Genomic DNA, 18,953 nt, shown 5'->3' with positions numbered 1-18,953 from the left:
ACTGAGCTGAAATGTTCAGTGGAGCAAATGTGCACTAGCACAGAAACATCAAAATCTTTTAGCTTCTTAAAGTGGTTAATTTGCTAGTCTTTTGAATTTACGTTATTTTAAAATCCCTTGTGGACAAATCAGTTTTATGTTACCTAACGCAAAAATGAATAAAAGTAAAAACTTGCAGTTTTGCTCAAGACTTAAATGGTCTGCACCTGGAAAATTTCCAAGAATTTGTAACTCAAGTTTCAGAGCTAATTAAGTAACAAGACATTTCAATTTTTGCTGATGAATATATCAAAATAATTTTGTTTCTCCTGATAAGTGAAAATGAGAATACTGATAGTCTAGCTATCAGAGTAAGTACCCTGGGTCCCAGGTGGGCTTGTACATGACTGGCTAGCCTTTGCTGAAGCCAGTGCCACTGCATTTTCACTACTATTATCACCCTTATTAGCTAGATTAAAGTTAGTGTGGGTATGCCTGCCTACACCACAGTTGCATCTTAATTTATGGTGTAGACATGCCCTTTTAGTGGTGATTTAAACCTCTGTAGCTCCCTTTGACTTAAATTTGGGTTGTAGGTGGTCAGCAATTCTGAAAATCAGGCACTAATGCTCTTACAACTAAATATATTTTGGACAAATATATTGTTAACTACTGCTTTTAGTGGAAATGTTCACTGAATTATCAGCTGCCCCAAATTAATAGGTTTTTTCCAGTTTTTGCTGAGTGAGGATATATTGGAACCTCTTTTGTATTTGTTTTCCTTGAAACAAAGATATGAGTTAGTTTAAATTAAGCATATACTTAAGCACATAATTAATAATATATGTAACTAGTTCCAAATGAGATGAAATGTGTAATACTGCAGCATTAAAATGTGTGCTTGTGAGTTCAATAAATCTGACATTAAAATTTTATTGCTGTTGTGAGATCTACTGTTTGAAATGTTTGTTGTTCTTTTTAAAAAACAACAGCAACTCTCATTTAGAAAATTTTATAAAGTTATATTTAAAAAAAGAGAGACTGTAGTTGGTCACTAGAAAGTCTTGTTTCATATTAATTGATCTTAAGGACAAAAGGAACTATTCTGATCATCTAGTCTGACCTCCTGCATAACACAAGGCATAGAGTTTCTCCTAGTAGCATTATAATGTCATTGCATTTTGGAATCTTGAAGATTACAAATTATATTTGGATGGTGTTTTCTCCACTGAGCTTTTCTAGAAATGTATCATTTAACAATTCAGTTAGCCATTCTTTGGTGCAGTAATGTTTGCTAATATTGCCATGGGACATCTCAGCTTACTTTTGGTATAATTGGTCAGTATCACCACATGCTGTCATTCAGTTACTTAACTAATTCTGTAAAAAATAATTGCCTATAGATAACCTATAGATCATGGGAATTTGAAACTTGTTCTAAGAGTTACCTCAGTCTTAATGAAATTTTGCATGTATTCTTTTATGCACACAGTGTCTGAAACAGAGAGTGCAAAAGGGAGTGGTGACTGTCTTTCCAAGCTAAATTATCAAAATTCAAGTAGCACTTCAATTCAAGTAGCAAAAGCCACTTCTAACATAGTACGACTCAATGGTACCATTGATAATGCTGACAGTACAGCTGGGGAAGTCAGCACTGGTGAGTTAATGGTTATACTTCATCTTTATTTAACGGCAATTGGGGTTTTTTAATCAGAGCATAACTTGCATTATTTGTCATGGAGCTGCGTCTCTGCTAGGTTTTAGTTTTTATGTACACCAATATGGTGATGGGGAGAAAAGTACTGGAGCTTAAACAATTCTCTTTTCTCTGGGCCAGCTTTTTATGTTTGTTTGCGCTGGCTTTAGTTTTTGTTTCCTCTTCCCCCCCCCCCCCCCCACCAAAGTTGCTGGCTGCTATTATAGCAACTGACTTGTACATAATTGTATACTGCTCTCCAAGGTCATGATAATACTGCTTTGGGCTTGAACCACGAGGGTCTTTGTTTCATCTACACATCACCTATGTTACCATCATGACAATGAATTCTTCATTAGTCTGAAAAGTAAAAGTGCAGGGGTTGTACCTGAATTCTTGTCTTGAATCATTGTAGCAACTCTGTAGCCGCCACCACTTTTTTATTTAAAAAGAAAAAAATAGGGGCTTATCCAAAGGCAGATGAAGTAAATGAAACTCTTTTTAGTAATGTCAGTAGGAATTAGATTGGGTCTATCGTCTGTAAGTGCTTGTGTCAAGGAGACAACTTTGTGAATATTGTGTTTGGATTTCCAGAATTTTCTTTTCTTTTCTGTTCATGTTTTTGCATGTGCTCCAAATGTACAAATGGCATTTTCTTCTGTCTCTCACGTGACCTCCTGCAGCTATCAAATTCCTTCAGGTCAGAGTAGAGGTGTCTAACCAGTATAATTAAATGAAGCTTCCAACTGTTTTTACATGCCCTTTGGTAATGTCAAATCTAATTATTCTAACACTGTCAACTGTGGTTGAAATAGTGTGATGTGTCATGTTTTCAGGTCTGTGGATTTTAATGTAGTGACAAAACTAAGGAATCTGCTCTAACATTCAGACGTCTTTCTTTGGCTCTAGTTAATGACTTTAAAAAATATTGTGTTTTTTGCCCTCAAAACAGTTCTGTTTGTTGACCCCAGCTATCAAATCTCTTCTTAGTGAATGACCATTTCTGTAAAATGGGAACCTAATTTCACGTGTCTGAAATTTCTTGCTGCTGCTTTCAGAATACTCTTGGATGCTATGACTTAGAGGCCCTATGACAGATGCTGCTGTTTTTCTAAAAATCATTTTATGGGCATCTCTCTTTCAGTTCAGATTTCAACCCCCTTTATGGTGTATTGACATCCATGGGTTAGAGTGTACCGGGGAAGTTATGTGCGTTCTTCTGTAGAACATAACTCCTTTCCTTCCTCCTGCTAAAATCAGAGGGAGAGCTACCCTTTTCTCCCCTCCACAGATTCCAGGGCCAAAAGTGGGGACCATGGTAATCATCTGGTCTGACCTCCTGTATAACACAGGCCATAGAACTCCCCCCCCCCCCCCCCCCCCAGAAATTCCTAGAGCAGATCTTTTAGAAAAACATCCAGTCTTGATTTTAAAATTGTGAGTAATGGAGACTCTACCACAATCCTTAGTAAATCGTTCCAATGGTTAATTACTCTCACCCTTAAAAATTCATGCCTTTTTTCCAGGCTGCATTTGCCAAGTTTCAACTTCGAGCCATTGGATCATGTTATATATTTTCTCCGCCAGATTGAAGAGCCTATTTGTTTCCCATGTAGATACTGTAAGCCCTTAACCTTCTCTTTGTGAAGCTAAATAGATTGAGGTCTGTAAATTGCACTGAGACATATTTTCTAATCCTTTAATCATTCTCATGGCTCTTCTCTGAGCCTTCTCCAATTTATCAACATTCTTCTTGAACTGTGGGCACCAGAACTGGACCCAGTATTCCCGCAGCATTCGGACAGTTGCCAAATATAGAAGTAAAATACCTCTCTACTTCCCCTCTTAATGCACCCCTGAATCACATTAGGCCTTCTGGGTAAAGGGTCACCCTGGGAGCTCATGTTCAGCTGATTATCCACCACGACCCTCAGATCTTTTTGAGAGTCACCACTTGCCAGGATAGAGTCCCCCTTCCAGTAAGTACAGCCTACATTCTTTGTTCCCAGACGTATCTACGTTTACATTTTAGCTGCATTAAAAAGCATATTGTTTGCTTGTGCAGTTTACCAAGCAGTCAAGATCACTCTGAATCAGTGACCTGTCTTCATTATTTACCATTCCCCTATTTTTTGTCATCTGCAAAATTATCAGTGAAGATTTTATGTTTTCATCCAGGTCATTGGTAAAAGTGTTGAATAGCGTAGGCCCCCAGTGATGACACACCTGCTCAATGACAGTTCCCCATTTACAGTGACATTTTGACACCTATCAGTTAGCCAGTTTTTAATCCATTTAATGCGTACTTGTCAATTTTATATTGTTCTAGCTTTTTAATCAAAATGTTGTATTATACCAAGTCAAAAGCCTTAGAGAAGTCTAAGTCTATTACATCAGCACTACTCCTTTATCAACCAAAATGGTACTCTCATCCAAAAATATAACGAATTTGTTTGACAGGATCTAGTTTCCGTAAACCGAGGTTGATTTTGCATTAATTACATTACCCTCCTTTAATTCTTTAATAATCAAGTACTATATTAGCCACTCCATGATTTTGCTTCCCTCCCCTTCTTCCCCAATATCCCCTAACTTAGAGGGCAGGGATTGTTGTTAGAAGGGAGGCAATGGCTGTACAACACCTGAAGGAGCCATACTTCCACGTGGGGGAAGCCCAGGCATTGGCACAAAGAAGCTGACCATCACATTGGGTGTATCCAGTGATATGCAGGATTTCCCTGAATATCTCTGGATATCTGTGCATTTTAAGGGCTGTGCCTGTTCTCTCTGTGCAGTCAAGCCAACCCAGCCCTAGTATCCACAAGCTGATACATTACCAGTTTGAAAGATGAAGCAGATTTACATTTAATTTTTTTTGCTAATTTTGACATTTTTTCATTTCTTGTTATTTGACAAAAGTAAAGTAAGTCATTTCTGTTTTTTCAGAAAGCCCAGCAGGGTTGCTGTTCACATCCACTTTTGAGGATACCAATGAAGCAGGAGTTATTCAAAGTAAAACCTTAAGAAAGAGACATAAAAGTGCTGTGGAACCTGACCTAAAACAGATGGCATGGGGAAGCAGGAACCGTAATCTGAGTGGAGATGCCCTGATGGGGCTCATGATAAATAGAATTAACCAGCATGCAAGCCCTGAAGACATTGTTGAAAAATTAGGAGCTGATGCAAAAATACTATCTAATGTATTCCAGAAGAGCATAAGGCCAAATAGTCTTGACATCAGGAAGTCATCTCTAGGGTCTAAGAGAGAAAGTATGGAGAAGGAATCTAGTGATGAAGAGGTACCTTTCTATGGCAGTTTTGCAATTAAAACAGAGTCTCCTGTTATCTTTGATTTAGAAGACTTGGATGCTGAACCTGACACAGCTAATGTAAAGCCTAAGAGGTTACAGCGTAATAGCAGCTTTCTAATAAAACCAGTTGAAAAAACAGATGTGGAAACTGGATTTGATCCCCTCTCAATGCTGGTTGCTGAGACAGAGCAACGGAAAGAAGATGATGAAGACGATGACGACAAAAGTGTTTCAACACCGTCTGCAAGGCGAGATTTAGCTGAAGAAATAGTGATGTACATGAACAACATGAGTAGCCCTTTAACAAGCCGTGCACCAAGCATTGACTTGCAAAAAATATACGATGACAAAAATGGTAGTAAAAAGAGTCCAACAGTCACCCAGCCATGCAGAAGATCCAGCCTTCCCCCATACTCCCCCAGGCCAGTGAGTCTTACCAAATCCAAAAGTTATCACATAAAAAATGAAGAAAGGCCAAGGGACAGGCTTTGGTCCTCTCCATCGTACACTCCAAACAGTCCAGCAAGGGAACAGTCGCAGGACATGGCTGGTGCATTAACTCTAGTGTCTCCACCTTCGTTCAACTTAGATACGCTATTAACACCTACATTAGATGTTCTGAAAAGCAGCATGTTTTCTGCTGGGAAAGGGGTTGCAGAGAAAGCTAGCAAGTGGTATTCAAAGTTTACTATGTATGCTGCATCCTCAAAGGTAAACTTTCACAATTACTTTGAGATTTTTCAAAAGATACATTCCTATGAAGAAAGGACATAATTCTGTAGAGGCTGAAACACTGAACCTTGTGTGTGGAAAAAGCCTAGTTGGCTAACATACATCAGGGCAGAGTATATGCACAAAATCCATTAGTGATGAAATGGGATTTGCTAGAACCTGATTTACCGTACTGGATCAGACCATTATTCAATTAAATGCAGTGATTGACATTTTCAAAGCAATTGAAGGTCCTAGAAAGTTTGACAAGAAAGTCAACAGCAGATCTACAGATTCAGTGTGTGTACAAGTAATTCTAGTATTAGCTGTACTAGTTTCTCACTCCCTGTACCAGAAGTGTCTGGGGATGCAATAAAGATAGTATGTTGTGCCCTGGAGAGGGAGCAGATTGGAGAACTCTTGTCAATTAGGAAGCAATATTGATGGATTTGGAAGGGCATCTGATTTGTTCAGCTATCAGAAGGATGGTGTCTTTAATGGGGTTGCTTTGAATATGAGGGGGAATGTAATGTGAAGAAAAATAGGGGATTCTTGAACATTTTCAGTTAGCTTAGCTGGCACATGCACAGAAAAAATCTTGGTGGTTATGGCTCCCAACAGATATCTTTCCTTTGTCATGTAAATCTTTTACTAATTATATTTGGGAACTAGATGTGTTGTGTTTTCCAGTACCAGACTAGAATAAGTGCAGCTTTTATTTAACAAATGTCTTTATGGAGCAGGATAGTGGTTACTCATACTAGGAAACGAGTCTTTGGTCTTTAGAGAAGTAAATGAAAGCTTGTCCATCATCACCAAGAAATTCTCAGATAAATGCAACTTAACTTTGAAATGTACGTTTTATGTATATACAGTATTACAGCTATTTAGACCCTTTACTTTTTATGTAAACTATCTTAAATACTGTGCAACTGGGAAAATGCTTTTTCAAATAGTCTGAATGATGCAGTATTTTTTATGTAGCAAATATCTTTTTTGTATATGTCCGTTTAACAGACACTTCTGTCTTAAAATGAACAGATGCAATTTGAAGAAAATTTGTTCCAGCGTTAATTTGAAAAATGGAAGTCATCTTATATTCAATAATTAGCTGATCTAAAGCTGTGACTGCATTGTTTTGTTTGAATTCCCACCAATGCTGCCACTGGTTCAACTTGTATCAATCATAAAAACAGTGGAAATCCTAGTGTAGACAGGCTCCCAGTGGATGTTGGGGATCTAACCCAAGGATTTTTTTAAAAAGGAGCCCATAGAGATCTACTAAATACTGAATAAAGACTGACTGATCTTTTAGTCATTTCCAGGTTTTCAATACAAATCTGAGCTGAACTATCTATCAGGGAGAAATACTTGGGGTCCAACTTCTCATAATAAAATAAAAATAATATTTTTATCTTTCAGAAATGTTTCCATTTGCCTTTAATTTTCTGAGCATAGAAAATGACAATATCACTGTTTCTTTGTAGGATCAAAATTCAGACCGAGCAAGTGTTTCATCTCTTGGAGTTCTGGATTCAGAATCTACCTCTCTAACTGATGAAGATGTCTGCAATGACTTTGAAGGTACTTCGTCTCCTCAAGAGAACAATGACACCTCAGTAATGAAGGGAATTGGTCTAAGTAGGACAAGCCTAGAAAGTTCAGCTTCTCATGATGGCTCATCCAAGCAATTCTATCACTGTGGTAAGAGGTTTTTTTATATTTTCATTAAATTTGCAATCCCTTGCTCAAAACTGTAGTGTTGAAAGCTGTGGCCTCTTTTCATAATTTTAGTTCATAATTTGGGATCACAGTAGATAGATTAGCCTTTTTCGTGAGGGGAAGCAAATTTATGCAAACTACTACCACACTAAAAAGAAAAGGAGTACTTGTGGCACCTTAGAGCCTAACAAATTTATTTGAGCATAAGCTTTCCTGAGCTACAGCTCACTTCATCGGATGCATTCAGTGGAAAATACAGTGGGGAGATTTACGTGTGTGTACACACACACACACACACACACACACACAACATGAAACAATGGGTTTTATCATACACACTGTAAGGAGAGTGATTGCTTAAGATGAGCTATTACCGGGGGTGGGGGGCGGCGGCGAAGGGAGGAAGAAAACCTTTAGTAGTGGTAATCAGGGTGGGCCATTTCTAGCAGTTGACAAGAATGTCTGAGGAAAGGCGGGGGGGGGTTCTCCGTGTGTGTGTGTGTGTGTGTGTGTGTGTGTGTGTGTGTGTAAATCTCCCCACTGTATTTTCCATTGAATGCGTCCAATGAAGTGAGCTGTAGCTCACGAAAGCTTATGCTCAAATAAATTGGTTAGTCTCTAAGGTGCTACAAGTACTCCTTTTCTTTTTGCGAATACAGACTAACACGGCTGCTACTCTGAAACCTACTACCACACTGCATGTGTGTTCTTATTACTAGCTCCTTGGGAAAGAGACCAGCTTTTTGTTCCGTGTTTACACAGCCCTTAGTACAATGGGGTTCTGATCCATGACTGGGGAGTACAAATGGTGGTGATGATGATGATGATATTCTCATGAACCTCTTTATATTCCACTTCACTGTTCCTGGAGTTGATCTTGTATGGCCCCAGTTTCTTCAGTGGCTAATAGACAACTGCACTTTTCTGCTAAGAGAGGGTTATATAACCTGCAAATGTCTTTAACAAGGCTTGCTGTTTGGTAGCTCATTTTATTGTTCCTGGCTTTTTTGTTTTTCTTCTTAATAGTAATAAAAATCCTTAATAAAAGTAACATTGTGTTTCCATGTAGAGAACAAGACAGGTATTTTACTGAAGTGTCTCTAATCTTTAGAGGAGATTAAATGTTTTGGTTTTTGTGTAACATACAGATTTCTGCATAAATGTCATGATAGAGAATCCCATTTTAACTACAACCAGAGTGAGAGGAGGCCTGGTTTAGTGAGGGAAGTATGGGGCTGGGAGTCAGGAGTGCTGGGTTCTCTTTGGGGCTGTGCCACAGACTGTTCGATTGTTGAACAAGTCACTTAGTATCACCATTTTTTTTTCCTGCAAAAAACAAATTCCATTCATTTAACCCCTTCTGATGAGAAATGTCTGTCTCTCTCTGGACAGCAGACAGTAGGAGAACTTCAAATATCTTTCACGGAGCCCTGCTGCTGGTCTCACAGGAATGGACCTAGGGGACAGAATTTCATTTGTGCTGCTGGAGTGGGGAGTGTTTCTGGAGGGGTGGTGTGTGAATATGGGACAAGGAGAGGACTGGAGCATGGAAGGGAAATGGGTTGATAGCAAGAATTAATTTCTTGTTTAAGAGGTAAAGAGTTCAGCACCGTAACTGTTTGTTTGAGTAGAGTCTGTGGATGGATGACAGGCATACCGAGACTGCAGGACCTGAAAGCTGCACAGCATACTCTTAGGGTTATTTGCGTTCTATTAGGGGCGACCGTGCTGGGCTTTCTTAGTAAGAATTGAAAGAAACTGCATTTAGACCAAAACAATTTAAACCTCTTCCCACTCTACCACTTTCCTGTATGTGCACGTGCAGGTGCACACACGTAAATTATCATTAGTAATCGTCAAGTTATCACTTAGTGAGTTATCAGGATGTTTGGTGTGAGAGAGATTTTAACCACCATGAAAATGTATTTCATTTTTCCCATCTGTAATGGTGGTTCTGTCTAGCTGCTTCCGTAGCAGCATCTTTCATTCCTCCTTAGCTTTGATTCATGCAGGAACCACTAGAACCTGTTCCTAGCTATGAACATGTTCCTTTCACAGAATCTACATATACTGGGTTTCCATGCTTGGCAGCTCACCGTTATCCCTGTGTTGGCAGCAGCCTCAGGCTCTGTCTTAGCAACTCACTCTGTTCCAAGGCATCTCCAGCATAAAAACTGACCTGTGGTAGCTCCCTAAATGTACTTTACTGTGTAAAGTCACTTGGTCAAAGACCAATGTAGATTCTACTGTAAATTTACATTCTGTAGTAACAAATACTTCTTTTTTTTTTTATTTGCTTATCATCAATTAATAGGTTCCCTTTCAAAGTTCCCCTTGCCTGACAAATCAGAGTTGATGTCTTCTTGCAGCACAAGCAGCACCAGTATGTTTCAGAACTATGCTATGGAGGTATAGTATGATGTGTCTTGCTATAGCATCTTAATTTGGATAGAAAAGAAACAACTTTTCTTCATGTATTTCTTAGACATATTCCAAATAAAGACAAAAGAACTTATTCCAAGTAAAGATGAAATGCCACTTTAAACTCAGTTAAAACTCCAAGTTAAAGACTCCGTATAGTAGAAATAGGTAAATGCTTTCAATAAGAGGTTGAAATCCTGCTCTAAAAATGTCTTGATTATTCTTGCAATCCCTTAAATTAGAATAAGGCTGGGATTTTCAAAGGATCCGGAGGAAATTAGTTGCTATGGGATTTGGGCATCTAAAAGCAATAGTAACACATCTTAAACGACTCTGTCAATTTAAAAAATATACTTTGTTTTTTTAAAAATGGTAATGGTGTGATTAATTTTATTTCTTCCTTGGGTCTTTGTCCACACAGAACCTGCTATGGGTGTGTATGCCCCATGCACATGAGTCTGGAGCCTTTTAGCCAGCGGTGCCTGTAGGGGCTGCACACGCATCCTTCACACCCTCGCACTTCCTATGGGGGGGGGAGGCATGAAAGGCGAAGCAGCCCCAAGGACCACTCAGTTCCTTCTCGCTGCCCAGGGTAGTTTGTTGCCACCTAGTGTCTTAAGATTTCCTACTCATTCACACCTCCTCCCTCTTGAGTTAGGGCATGCTTTACTGGGGCTCAGTTGACATTTGTAGCTTGTCTAGGGGAGACCTTATTTCTCAGATCTGTAGGATGACTACTTGGAATTTAGTTCATATGTTTACCAGACACTGCTCCATTGTGGCAGCTTCTAGATCTATTTGGCAGGGCTGTCCTAAAGTTGTTCTTTAGATAGGACTCCTGTCACTCACCTCTCTGAGAGGTAACTGTTAGTCATTCACTTACCATGCGATCTTTGTGGACAAATGCTCAAAGAAGATGGTTATTTCCCTTACAGTAACTGGAGTTATTTGAGATAAGTAACTTCTCTTTATTGATACTGAAAGAATATTTAAGATGTGATTTATTTTTATCTCTAATGCTGTTTATGTACTTCTTGCATTTTATTTAATTTGGACAATGAAAATAGACTACCAGTAATTACTTTTCTGTATTCAGTTAGGTTTTAGTTCTCATGTACTAGCCATCTTTACAGAGGAGTGTTTAAATTCAAGCAGTTATTTATTTTGTTGTTTAATTAAAATAATTTTTCTACTATTAGGGTGTTTGGGTTTTTGGTTTGGTTAATAAATCCTACATTTTTGGCCTAAACAACTTACAATGTCCCTTGAGCAAACTGATAACAAAGCCCACATTATTATTCTAGATACATCAGTGTTTGTAAGATTTGAGCTATCCTGGTAGACCAGTAAGAAGGGAAGCCAACCAATTCAGCTACAATGTATTTGTGTACTGCATGAGCAAATTAATTCAGTCCTTAATCTGTTTACATTACAATAGATCTGAGTCTTCACAAACTCATTCTTGTAGGTAATTAATTTCTCTGAGATATATCATTCATTCCATCATTCACTTCTGTTTCACCCTATGACACTGATGGGTCCATGGAAGCATCGACTCAACACTAACGTACTTTGGATTGAAGCTTAATATTGATGTATTGAGGCCAAAAAGTTCAATCTTGAGTGCTTAAAGTTAGGCAATTGTTATTTTTAGGTACCTAGATATAGATTTAGGTACTAAGCTTTTCGGCACCTAAGCATGAACATTTTGGCCTTAGTCTGTTCTTGTCTATGCATTTTCTTTGTAACAAAGAGCAAAGAGGTTCTGAAGCCCCTATAGAACTCCTCTTACTTAAGTACTATATACAGGTACTCATCTCAAGCTGCTCGCGATGTCGAACTTGTGACTGTCTGGTTCATGATGAAGAAATCATGGCAGGATGGACTGCAGATGATTCAAATCTCAATAGCACATGTCCTTTCTGTGGCAACCTATTCCTGCCTTTTTTGAATATTGAAATCCGAGATCTGCGGCGACCTGGGAGGTAATTTATTATATGATTTCTCACTCGAGGTTTTATATGCTCAAATTTTAATTTTTAAGAGTTTCTTACATCACATTAACACTTCATTTCCTCATAGGTACTTTCTGAAGTCCAGTCCATCTACAGAGAATATGCAGCTTCTATCACCTTTTTCAAATCAGACAGGAAAGTCCTGTATCTCTACTCCCACATCATGTCTTGCTACATCTGTAATGCCTGTTCAAGATGATTTTAATTCAAAATGGTAAATGTGCATTTTCTATTGACTGATACTTCACCTGAAATAATTCGGTGGCATGTGTAAGTTCATAACTAATGGAAATAAATTTCATTACAAAGCGATTAAAATGTGAAAAGATAGAACAAAAGTCTGTTTAATATGAGGACCTCCTTACTGTTCCTCGCTGCCCGGTGTGAGTTGGACATTTGGCAGGTTTTCTGGGTTAACTGTTTCCATTCCCTCCCTATAGCAGAAAGTCACATCCATAATGCTGCAACATTGGCTGTAGTCCCTGACTGGGACCCATGTCCATCATGGTTTTCTCATAGCATGCTCCTGTACAACAAGCACATTTCTTCTTATGGTGTTTCTGTTCTTTGCGAGGAGAGTCTCTCTTCCCTGTGACGTGGACAGTGTGGTTGGCTGGGCAGCATTTGAGGTACTACTTTGGGCCTGGGGCTCAGTCATAATGAGGGTCGACAGCCAATGAGCAGTGGCCAGTTAGGTTTTTGTTTTACATCTTTGCCTATTTAACACCCAGTATGTATGAAGACTAAAAGAAAAATGTGAAAGCTGATCTTGTTTGTAACCAATGTTTTTCAGCAAATCTAAACAACAGGACAACTCTTGTGCAAGAAGTATCCAAATCCCTTCAGGAAGAAGACACAATATTGCTGGGTCAGAATGTCCAAGTCACTCTGTAGCAAGAAGTGTCAGTACTTATGGTCCACTGGAAGAAGATGAGAAGGGAAGCCGGAAGCTCAGCCATATTGTGCCCACTGGCAGCCTGCCAACCACTTTGCAAGGCACAATGGTGTGTAGTGGTTTGTTTATAATTTAAGCAACAGTGTTTTAAATATGCAGTAGACTTCAGCATGCAGAATAGTATTAATGTCAGCTGAAATCACTTTCCCAAGTTACAAGCAGTAATAGATCTCATGATTTTAATTTGAACTAAAATTAATTTCAGTGTGTAGACTTTAGTATTCCTGGAAGGGAACAACTAACAGTCACAAGATTTTTTTTTTTGATTTTTTTTTTTATAAAGAAAGCTACATTTCATATGATTTATTTTCTTCCCTTTTGTACAATAGGATTCTTTGGGACTGGAATGGCGTTTATGTAGTCCTGACCCCATCACTGTTCCTTACCTAAGTCCTCTAGTGGTATGGAAAGAGCTTGAAAGCTTGCTTGAAAATGAAGGGGATCGTGTGATAACAGTGGCAGATTTTGTAGACCATCATCCTATCGTGTTTTGGAATCTGGTGTGGTATTTCAGGCGTCTGGACTTGCCCAGTAACTTACCAGGACTAATACTTTCTTCTGAGCACTGTAATAAAAATTCAAAGGTATGGAAAAAGATAGGGCAGTATTGAATTATGAGGACTTGAATGTTTGTCTTTCAGTGATTAATCTGATTCTACAGTCCGTATGTAGAAATGGCTCTTGTGCTAGTCATTACAACTAACTGGACCCAATCCTCAGCTAGTGTAAATTGTTATAGCTCCATTTACTTTAATTGGCCCAGTGTATTTCCATACTTTAACTCTTGAACTTAGACCCAGTGGTGCCGGTGCTGAGTGTAGTACACTACTGGTGGTAGCCTCAATTAAGTTTAGTGTGCTATTCCAGCTACAAGGGACTTCACAACTAAACTTTTTGACTTTTATTATTTCAAGGCAGAAAAAAAGGAGCTGAATGGAATAGGGGGGGTGTAGGTGTTTGTGGAAAGGTGAGGAGGAGAAGAAACCCTTTAGGCCTTGTTGCAGAGCCCTGGGCTTTCATCATTACCAGGATCCAGACTATAATGGGAAATAGTGGTTTTGCTATGAACAACCCAGTTTACAGTGGCTTAGGTTAAAGCTTCAGAGTAGCAGCCGTGTTAGTCTGTATTCGCAAAAAGAAAAGGAGTACCGGTGGCACCTTAGAGACTAACAAATTTATTAGAGCATAAGCTTTCGTGAGCTACAGCTCACTTCATCGGATGCATTTGGTGGAAAAAACAGAGGAGAGATTTATATACACACACACACAGAGAACATGAAACAATGGGTTTATCATACACACTGTAAGGAGAGTGATCACTTAAGATAAGCCATCACCAGCAGCAGGGGGGGGAAAGGAGGAAAACCTTTCATGGTGACAAGCAAGGTAGGCTAATTCCAGCAGTTAACAAGAATATCAGAGGAACAGTGGGGGGTGGGGTGGGAGGGAGAAATACCATGGGGAAATAGTTTTACTTTGTGTAATGACTCATCCATTCCCAGTCTCTCTTCAAGCCTAAGTTAATTGTATCCAGTTTGCAAATTAATTCCAATTCAGCAGTCTCTCGTTGGAGTCTGTTTTTGAAGCTTTTTTGTTGAAGGATAGCCACTCTAAGATCTGTGATCGAGTGACCAGAGAGATTGAAGTGTTCTCCAACTGGTTTTTGAATGTTATAATTCTTGACGTCTGATTTATGTCCATTCATTCTTTTACGTAGAGACTGTCTAGTTTGGCCAATGTACATGGCAGAGGGGCATTGCTGGCACATGATGGCATATATCACATTGGTAGATGCACAGGTGAACGAGCCTCTGATAGTGTGGCTGATGTGATTAGGCCCTATGATGGTATTCCCTGAATAGATATGTGGACAGAGTTGGCAACGGGCTTTGTTGCAAGGATAGGTTCCTGGGTTAGTGGTTCTGTTGTGTGGTGTGTGGTTGCTGGTGAGTATTTGCTTCAGATTGGGGGTCTGTCTGTAAGCAAGGACTGGTCTGTCTCCCAAGATCTGTGAGAGTGATGGCTCGTCCTTCAGGATAGGTTGTAGATCCTTGATGATGCGTTGGAGAGGTTTTAGTTGGGGGCTGAAGGTGATGGCTAGTGGCGTTCTGTTGTTTTCTTTGTTGGGCCTGTCCTGTAGTAGGTGACTTCTGGGTACTCTTCTGGCTCTGTCAATCTGTTTCTTCACTTCAGCAGGTGGGTATTGTAGTTGTAGGAATGCATGATAGAGATCTTGTAGGTGTTTGTCTCTGTCTGAGGGGTTGGAGCAAATGCGGTTATATCGTAGCGCTTGGCTGTAGACAATGGATCGAGTGGTATGATCTGGATGAAAGCTAGAGGCATGTAGGTAGGAATAGCGGTCAGTAGGTTTCCGATATAGGGTGGTGTTTATGTGACCATCGCTTATTAGCACCGTAGTGTCCAGGAAGTGGATCTCTTGTGTGGACTGGTCCAGGCTGAGGTTGATGGTGGGATGGAAATTGTTGAAATCATGGTGGAATTCCTCAAGAGCTTCTTTTCCATGGGTCCAGATGATGAAGATGTCATCAATGTAGCGCAAGTAGAGTAGGGGCATTAGGGGACGAGAGCTGAGGAAGCGTTGTTCTAAGTCAGCCATAAAAATGTTGGCATACTGTGGGGCCATGCGGGTACCCATCGCAGTGCCGCTGATTTGAAGGTATACATTGTCACCAAATGTGAAATAGTTATGGGTCAGGACAAAGTCACAAAGTTCTGCCACCAGGTTAGCCGTGACAGTATCGGGGATACTGTTCCTGACGGCTCGTAGTCCATCTTTGTGTGGAATGTTGGTGTAGAGGCTTCTACATCCATAGTGGCTAGGATGGTGTTTTTAGGAAGATCACCAATGGACTGTAGTTTCCTCAGGAAATCGGTGGTGTCTCGAAGATAGCTGGGAGTGCTGGTAACGAAGGGCCTGAGGAGGGAGTCTACATAGCCAGACAATCCTGCTGTCAGGGTGCCAATGCCTGAGATGATGGGGCGTCCAGGATTTCCAGGTTTATGGATCTTGGGTAGCAGATAGAATACCCCAGGTCGGGGCTCCAGGGGTGTGTCTGTGCGGATTTGTTCTTGTGCTTTTTCAGGGAGTTTCTTGAGCAAATGCTGTAGTTTCTTTTGGTAACTCTGTGGGATCAGAGGGTAATGGCTTGTAGAAAGTGGTGTTGGAGAGCTGCCTAGTAGCCTCTTGTTCATACTCCGACCTATTCATGATGACAGCACCTCCTTTGTCAGCCTTTTTGATTATGATGTCAGAGTTGTTTCTGAGGCTGTGGATGGCATTGTGTTCTGCATGGCTGAGGTTATGGGGTAAGCGATGCTGCTTTTCCACAATTTCAGCTCGTGCACGTCGGCGGAAGCAGTCTATGTAGAAATCCAGGCTGCTGTTTCGACCTTCAGGAGGAGTCCACCCAGAATCCTTCTTTTTGTAGTGTTGGCAGGAAGGTCTCTGTGGGTTAATATGTTGGTCAGAGGTGTGTTGGAAATATTCCTTGAGTCTGAGACGTCGAAAATAGGATTCTAGGTCACCACAGAACTGTATCATGTTCGTGGGGGTGGAGGGGCAAAAGGAGAGGCCCCGAGATAGGACAGATTCTTCTGCTGGGCTAAGAGTATAGTTGGATAGATTAACAATATTGCTGGGTGGGTTACGGGAACCATTGTTGTGGCCCCTTGTGGCATATAGTAGTTTAGATAGCTTAGTGTCCTTTTTCTTTTGTAGAGAAGCAAAGTGTGTTTTGTAAATGGCTTGTCTAGTTTTTGTAAAGTCCAGCCACGAGGAAGTTTGTGTGGAAGGTTGGTTCTTTATGAGAGTATCCAGTTTTGAGAGCTCATTCTTAATCTTTCCCTGTTTGCTGTAGAGGATGTTGATCAGGTGGTTCCGCAGTTTCTTTGAGAGTGTGTGGCACAAGCTGTCAGCATAGTCTGTGTGGTATGTAGATTGTAATGGATTTTTTACCTTCAGTCCTTTCGGTATGATGTCCATCTGTTTGCATTTGGAGAGGAAGATGATGTCTGTCTGTATCTGTGCGAGTTTTTTCCACTTCGACAGATTTCCACTCTATACGGCTAAATTCAGTGCCTTGCATAATCACAGGTTTCAGAGTAGCAGCCGTGTTAGTCTGTATTCGCAAAAAGAAAAGGAGTACCGGTGGCACCTTAAAGCTGTTATCCTCTGACCTACTGGTCTGATGTATATCAGTTAAACTGTGAAAGTCAGCTGTTATAACTGTCATACACTATCTCTGTATTCAAAGGCTTATGTATTAATCTTCCAATTCAGATCCCACGAAACTGCATGTCAGAGGATAGTAAATATGTTCTCATTCAGATGCTGTGGGACAATATGAAGTTACATCAGGATCCAGGACAGCCCCTATATATTCTGTGGAATGCACAGAGTAAGTTGTCTATTTAAAAACCAAAGTAGCTTTGATTTTCAGCAACTAAAGAACATATTTTGAAGAGAGATCTTTTTTCATTTTAGTTGTCCTATATAGATATACAACTGATTTTTTGATCAAACCACTTTTTGTCTTGCAGGTCAAAATCGTACTCTTTTGTTTGAGAGTGAGTGTTATGTTTGTTGCTGCTATTGCTAACTTTTTTGTGATTGTTTGTTTCGTTTATTTATTTATTTATTTATTTATTTATATATATATTGGGGGGGGGGTGTGTTTTACAAGTAGATTTCAGCTTCCAGCATACTGCTTCAACAAGTTTTGTTTTCCAGTATAAGTAGGCCACCATTTCTTGTCAGTGTTTTCTTTGAGAGAGAGAGTGAGGAATAGTAGGATTGTGCTTGGTGATTTACAAAACTTGTACAGTAGTTTGTACAAAACATTTCAATAAATCCATCCATTTAGCCTCTTTTTTCTTATTTTAGAATTTTTATTTTTTTACTAAGTACTTGATTGCTACTAAGAGACGTGCAAATGGTCAGTAGGCCCATTTATGGCTGTTTATTTGTGCTTGTCTCATATATTCCTGTTCTCTTTCTTTACCCTGATGCTGTTCTGACTTGACGCTTGTTTCTTTATTATTATTTTTGATAATGTATTGGGTGTATTCACATTTTTATAGCCTTCCATTGGTTTTGGTTTTCTCATACCATACTGCTGTACAAAAAGCATATTTCTTCTTACGGTGTTTCTGTTCTTTGGCAGCCCAAAAGTATCCAGTGGTCCATTTATTGCAAAAAGATGATGACTCCTTTAACCAGGAGCTCTTGAGAAGCATGGTGAAAAGTATTAAGATGAATGATGTCTATGGACCAATGAGTCAAATCTTAGAGCGATTGAACAAATGGCCACAGATTAAAAGACAGAGGTAGGAATACTCATGTATCAAATTGAAGCAAGCTTTTGCAATGAGCATGGTATAGCAGGTATGAACAGTATGTTCAGAGGTTTACAACCTTTCAAGGGTAGTCAGCAATGTTCTCCCAAGAGTACCTACTAAATCTGGTCAGTGTTTTTTAAAAATTATTGCAAAAGCTTTATTTTAAAAATACTTTTTTTTTTTATTTCATTCCAAATTTTCCAGGAAGTTATTGGTTGGTTGGGTTTTGTTTTTTTTGTTTTGTTTGGAGTGGCGGTTGGGTTTTTTTGGGCGGGGGGGTTGGACAAAATTCAAGAATTTTTGTTTCACTTTGATTTTTATTTTCATTTTCATTTTGGGGTGGGTTTTTCCTCACTTTCTTTTATTTCCTTGCATCCCATTTTTTGTCCTCGTAAAGTATATAGGACTAGGAGTCTCAAGAAGGGAGAAAAATGTTACTTAATTTCACATTTTAAACTTTTTTCCTTCACTTTTCCAGTGGGAAAAGGTAAAAAAGTGAGAGAAGAGGAAGAGGGGAAAAAGAAATGAGATTTTGTTTTATTTAGAAAAAATGTCGACATATCTAGAGAATCAAAATGTTTCCATGGAAAATCTTTAATTCTCTCAAAAAAATCACTTTTCAGAAAGAAGTTTGTAACAAAAAATTTTTTTTACCATCGCTAATATCTTTTATCACTACTGTATTTTGTATCTGTCCCATATGTGCATGTTCCAGTTAGGGCCTGATCCAGACTCCACTGGCTTCATTGGGAGTTGGTTCAGGCCCTTAGCCTATAAACTCCTAC

The 18,953-nt window shown here is 39.4% G+C and overlaps 1 protein-coding gene across 4 annotated transcripts in view; it reads left to right on the top strand.

The window, feature by feature from the left end:
• Positions 1–18,953, top strand: part of DENND4A (DENN domain containing 4A) — a 104,124-nt gene that overhangs the window by 79,446 nt on the left and 5,725 nt on the right. For 3 of the 4 annotated variants that reach the window (XM_038418604.2, XM_043493311.1, XM_043493310.1), the window contains 11 exons: positions 1,472–1,636; positions 4,622–5,697; positions 7,185–7,401; positions 9,734–9,828; positions 11,650–11,825; positions 11,923–12,069; positions 12,649–12,859; positions 13,140–13,394; positions 17,111–17,228; positions 17,371–17,397; positions 17,994–18,156. In XM_038418604.2, the coding sequence (XP_038274532.1) occupies positions 1,472–1,636; positions 4,622–5,697; positions 7,185–7,401; positions 9,734–9,828; positions 11,650–11,825; positions 11,923–12,069; positions 12,649–12,859; positions 13,140–13,394; positions 17,111–17,228; positions 17,371–17,397; positions 17,994–18,156 (2,650 nt within the window). The remainder of the gene's footprint in view (positions 1–1,471; positions 1,637–4,621; positions 5,698–7,184; positions 7,402–9,733; positions 9,829–11,649; positions 11,826–11,922; positions 12,070–12,648; positions 12,860–13,139; positions 13,395–17,110; positions 17,229–17,370; positions 17,398–17,993; positions 18,157–18,953) is intronic. The other variant, XM_038418607.2, reaches the window with a different exon arrangement.

Source organism: Dermochelys coriacea, chromosome 10 (genome assembly GCF_009764565.3).
Source record: "Dermochelys coriacea isolate rDerCor1 chromosome 10, rDerCor1.pri.v4, whole genome shotgun sequence".
Lineage (NCBI taxonomy): Eukaryota > Metazoa > Chordata > Testudines > Dermochelyidae > Dermochelys > Dermochelys coriacea.
This window is presented reverse-complemented; position numbering and strand designations above follow the sequence as displayed.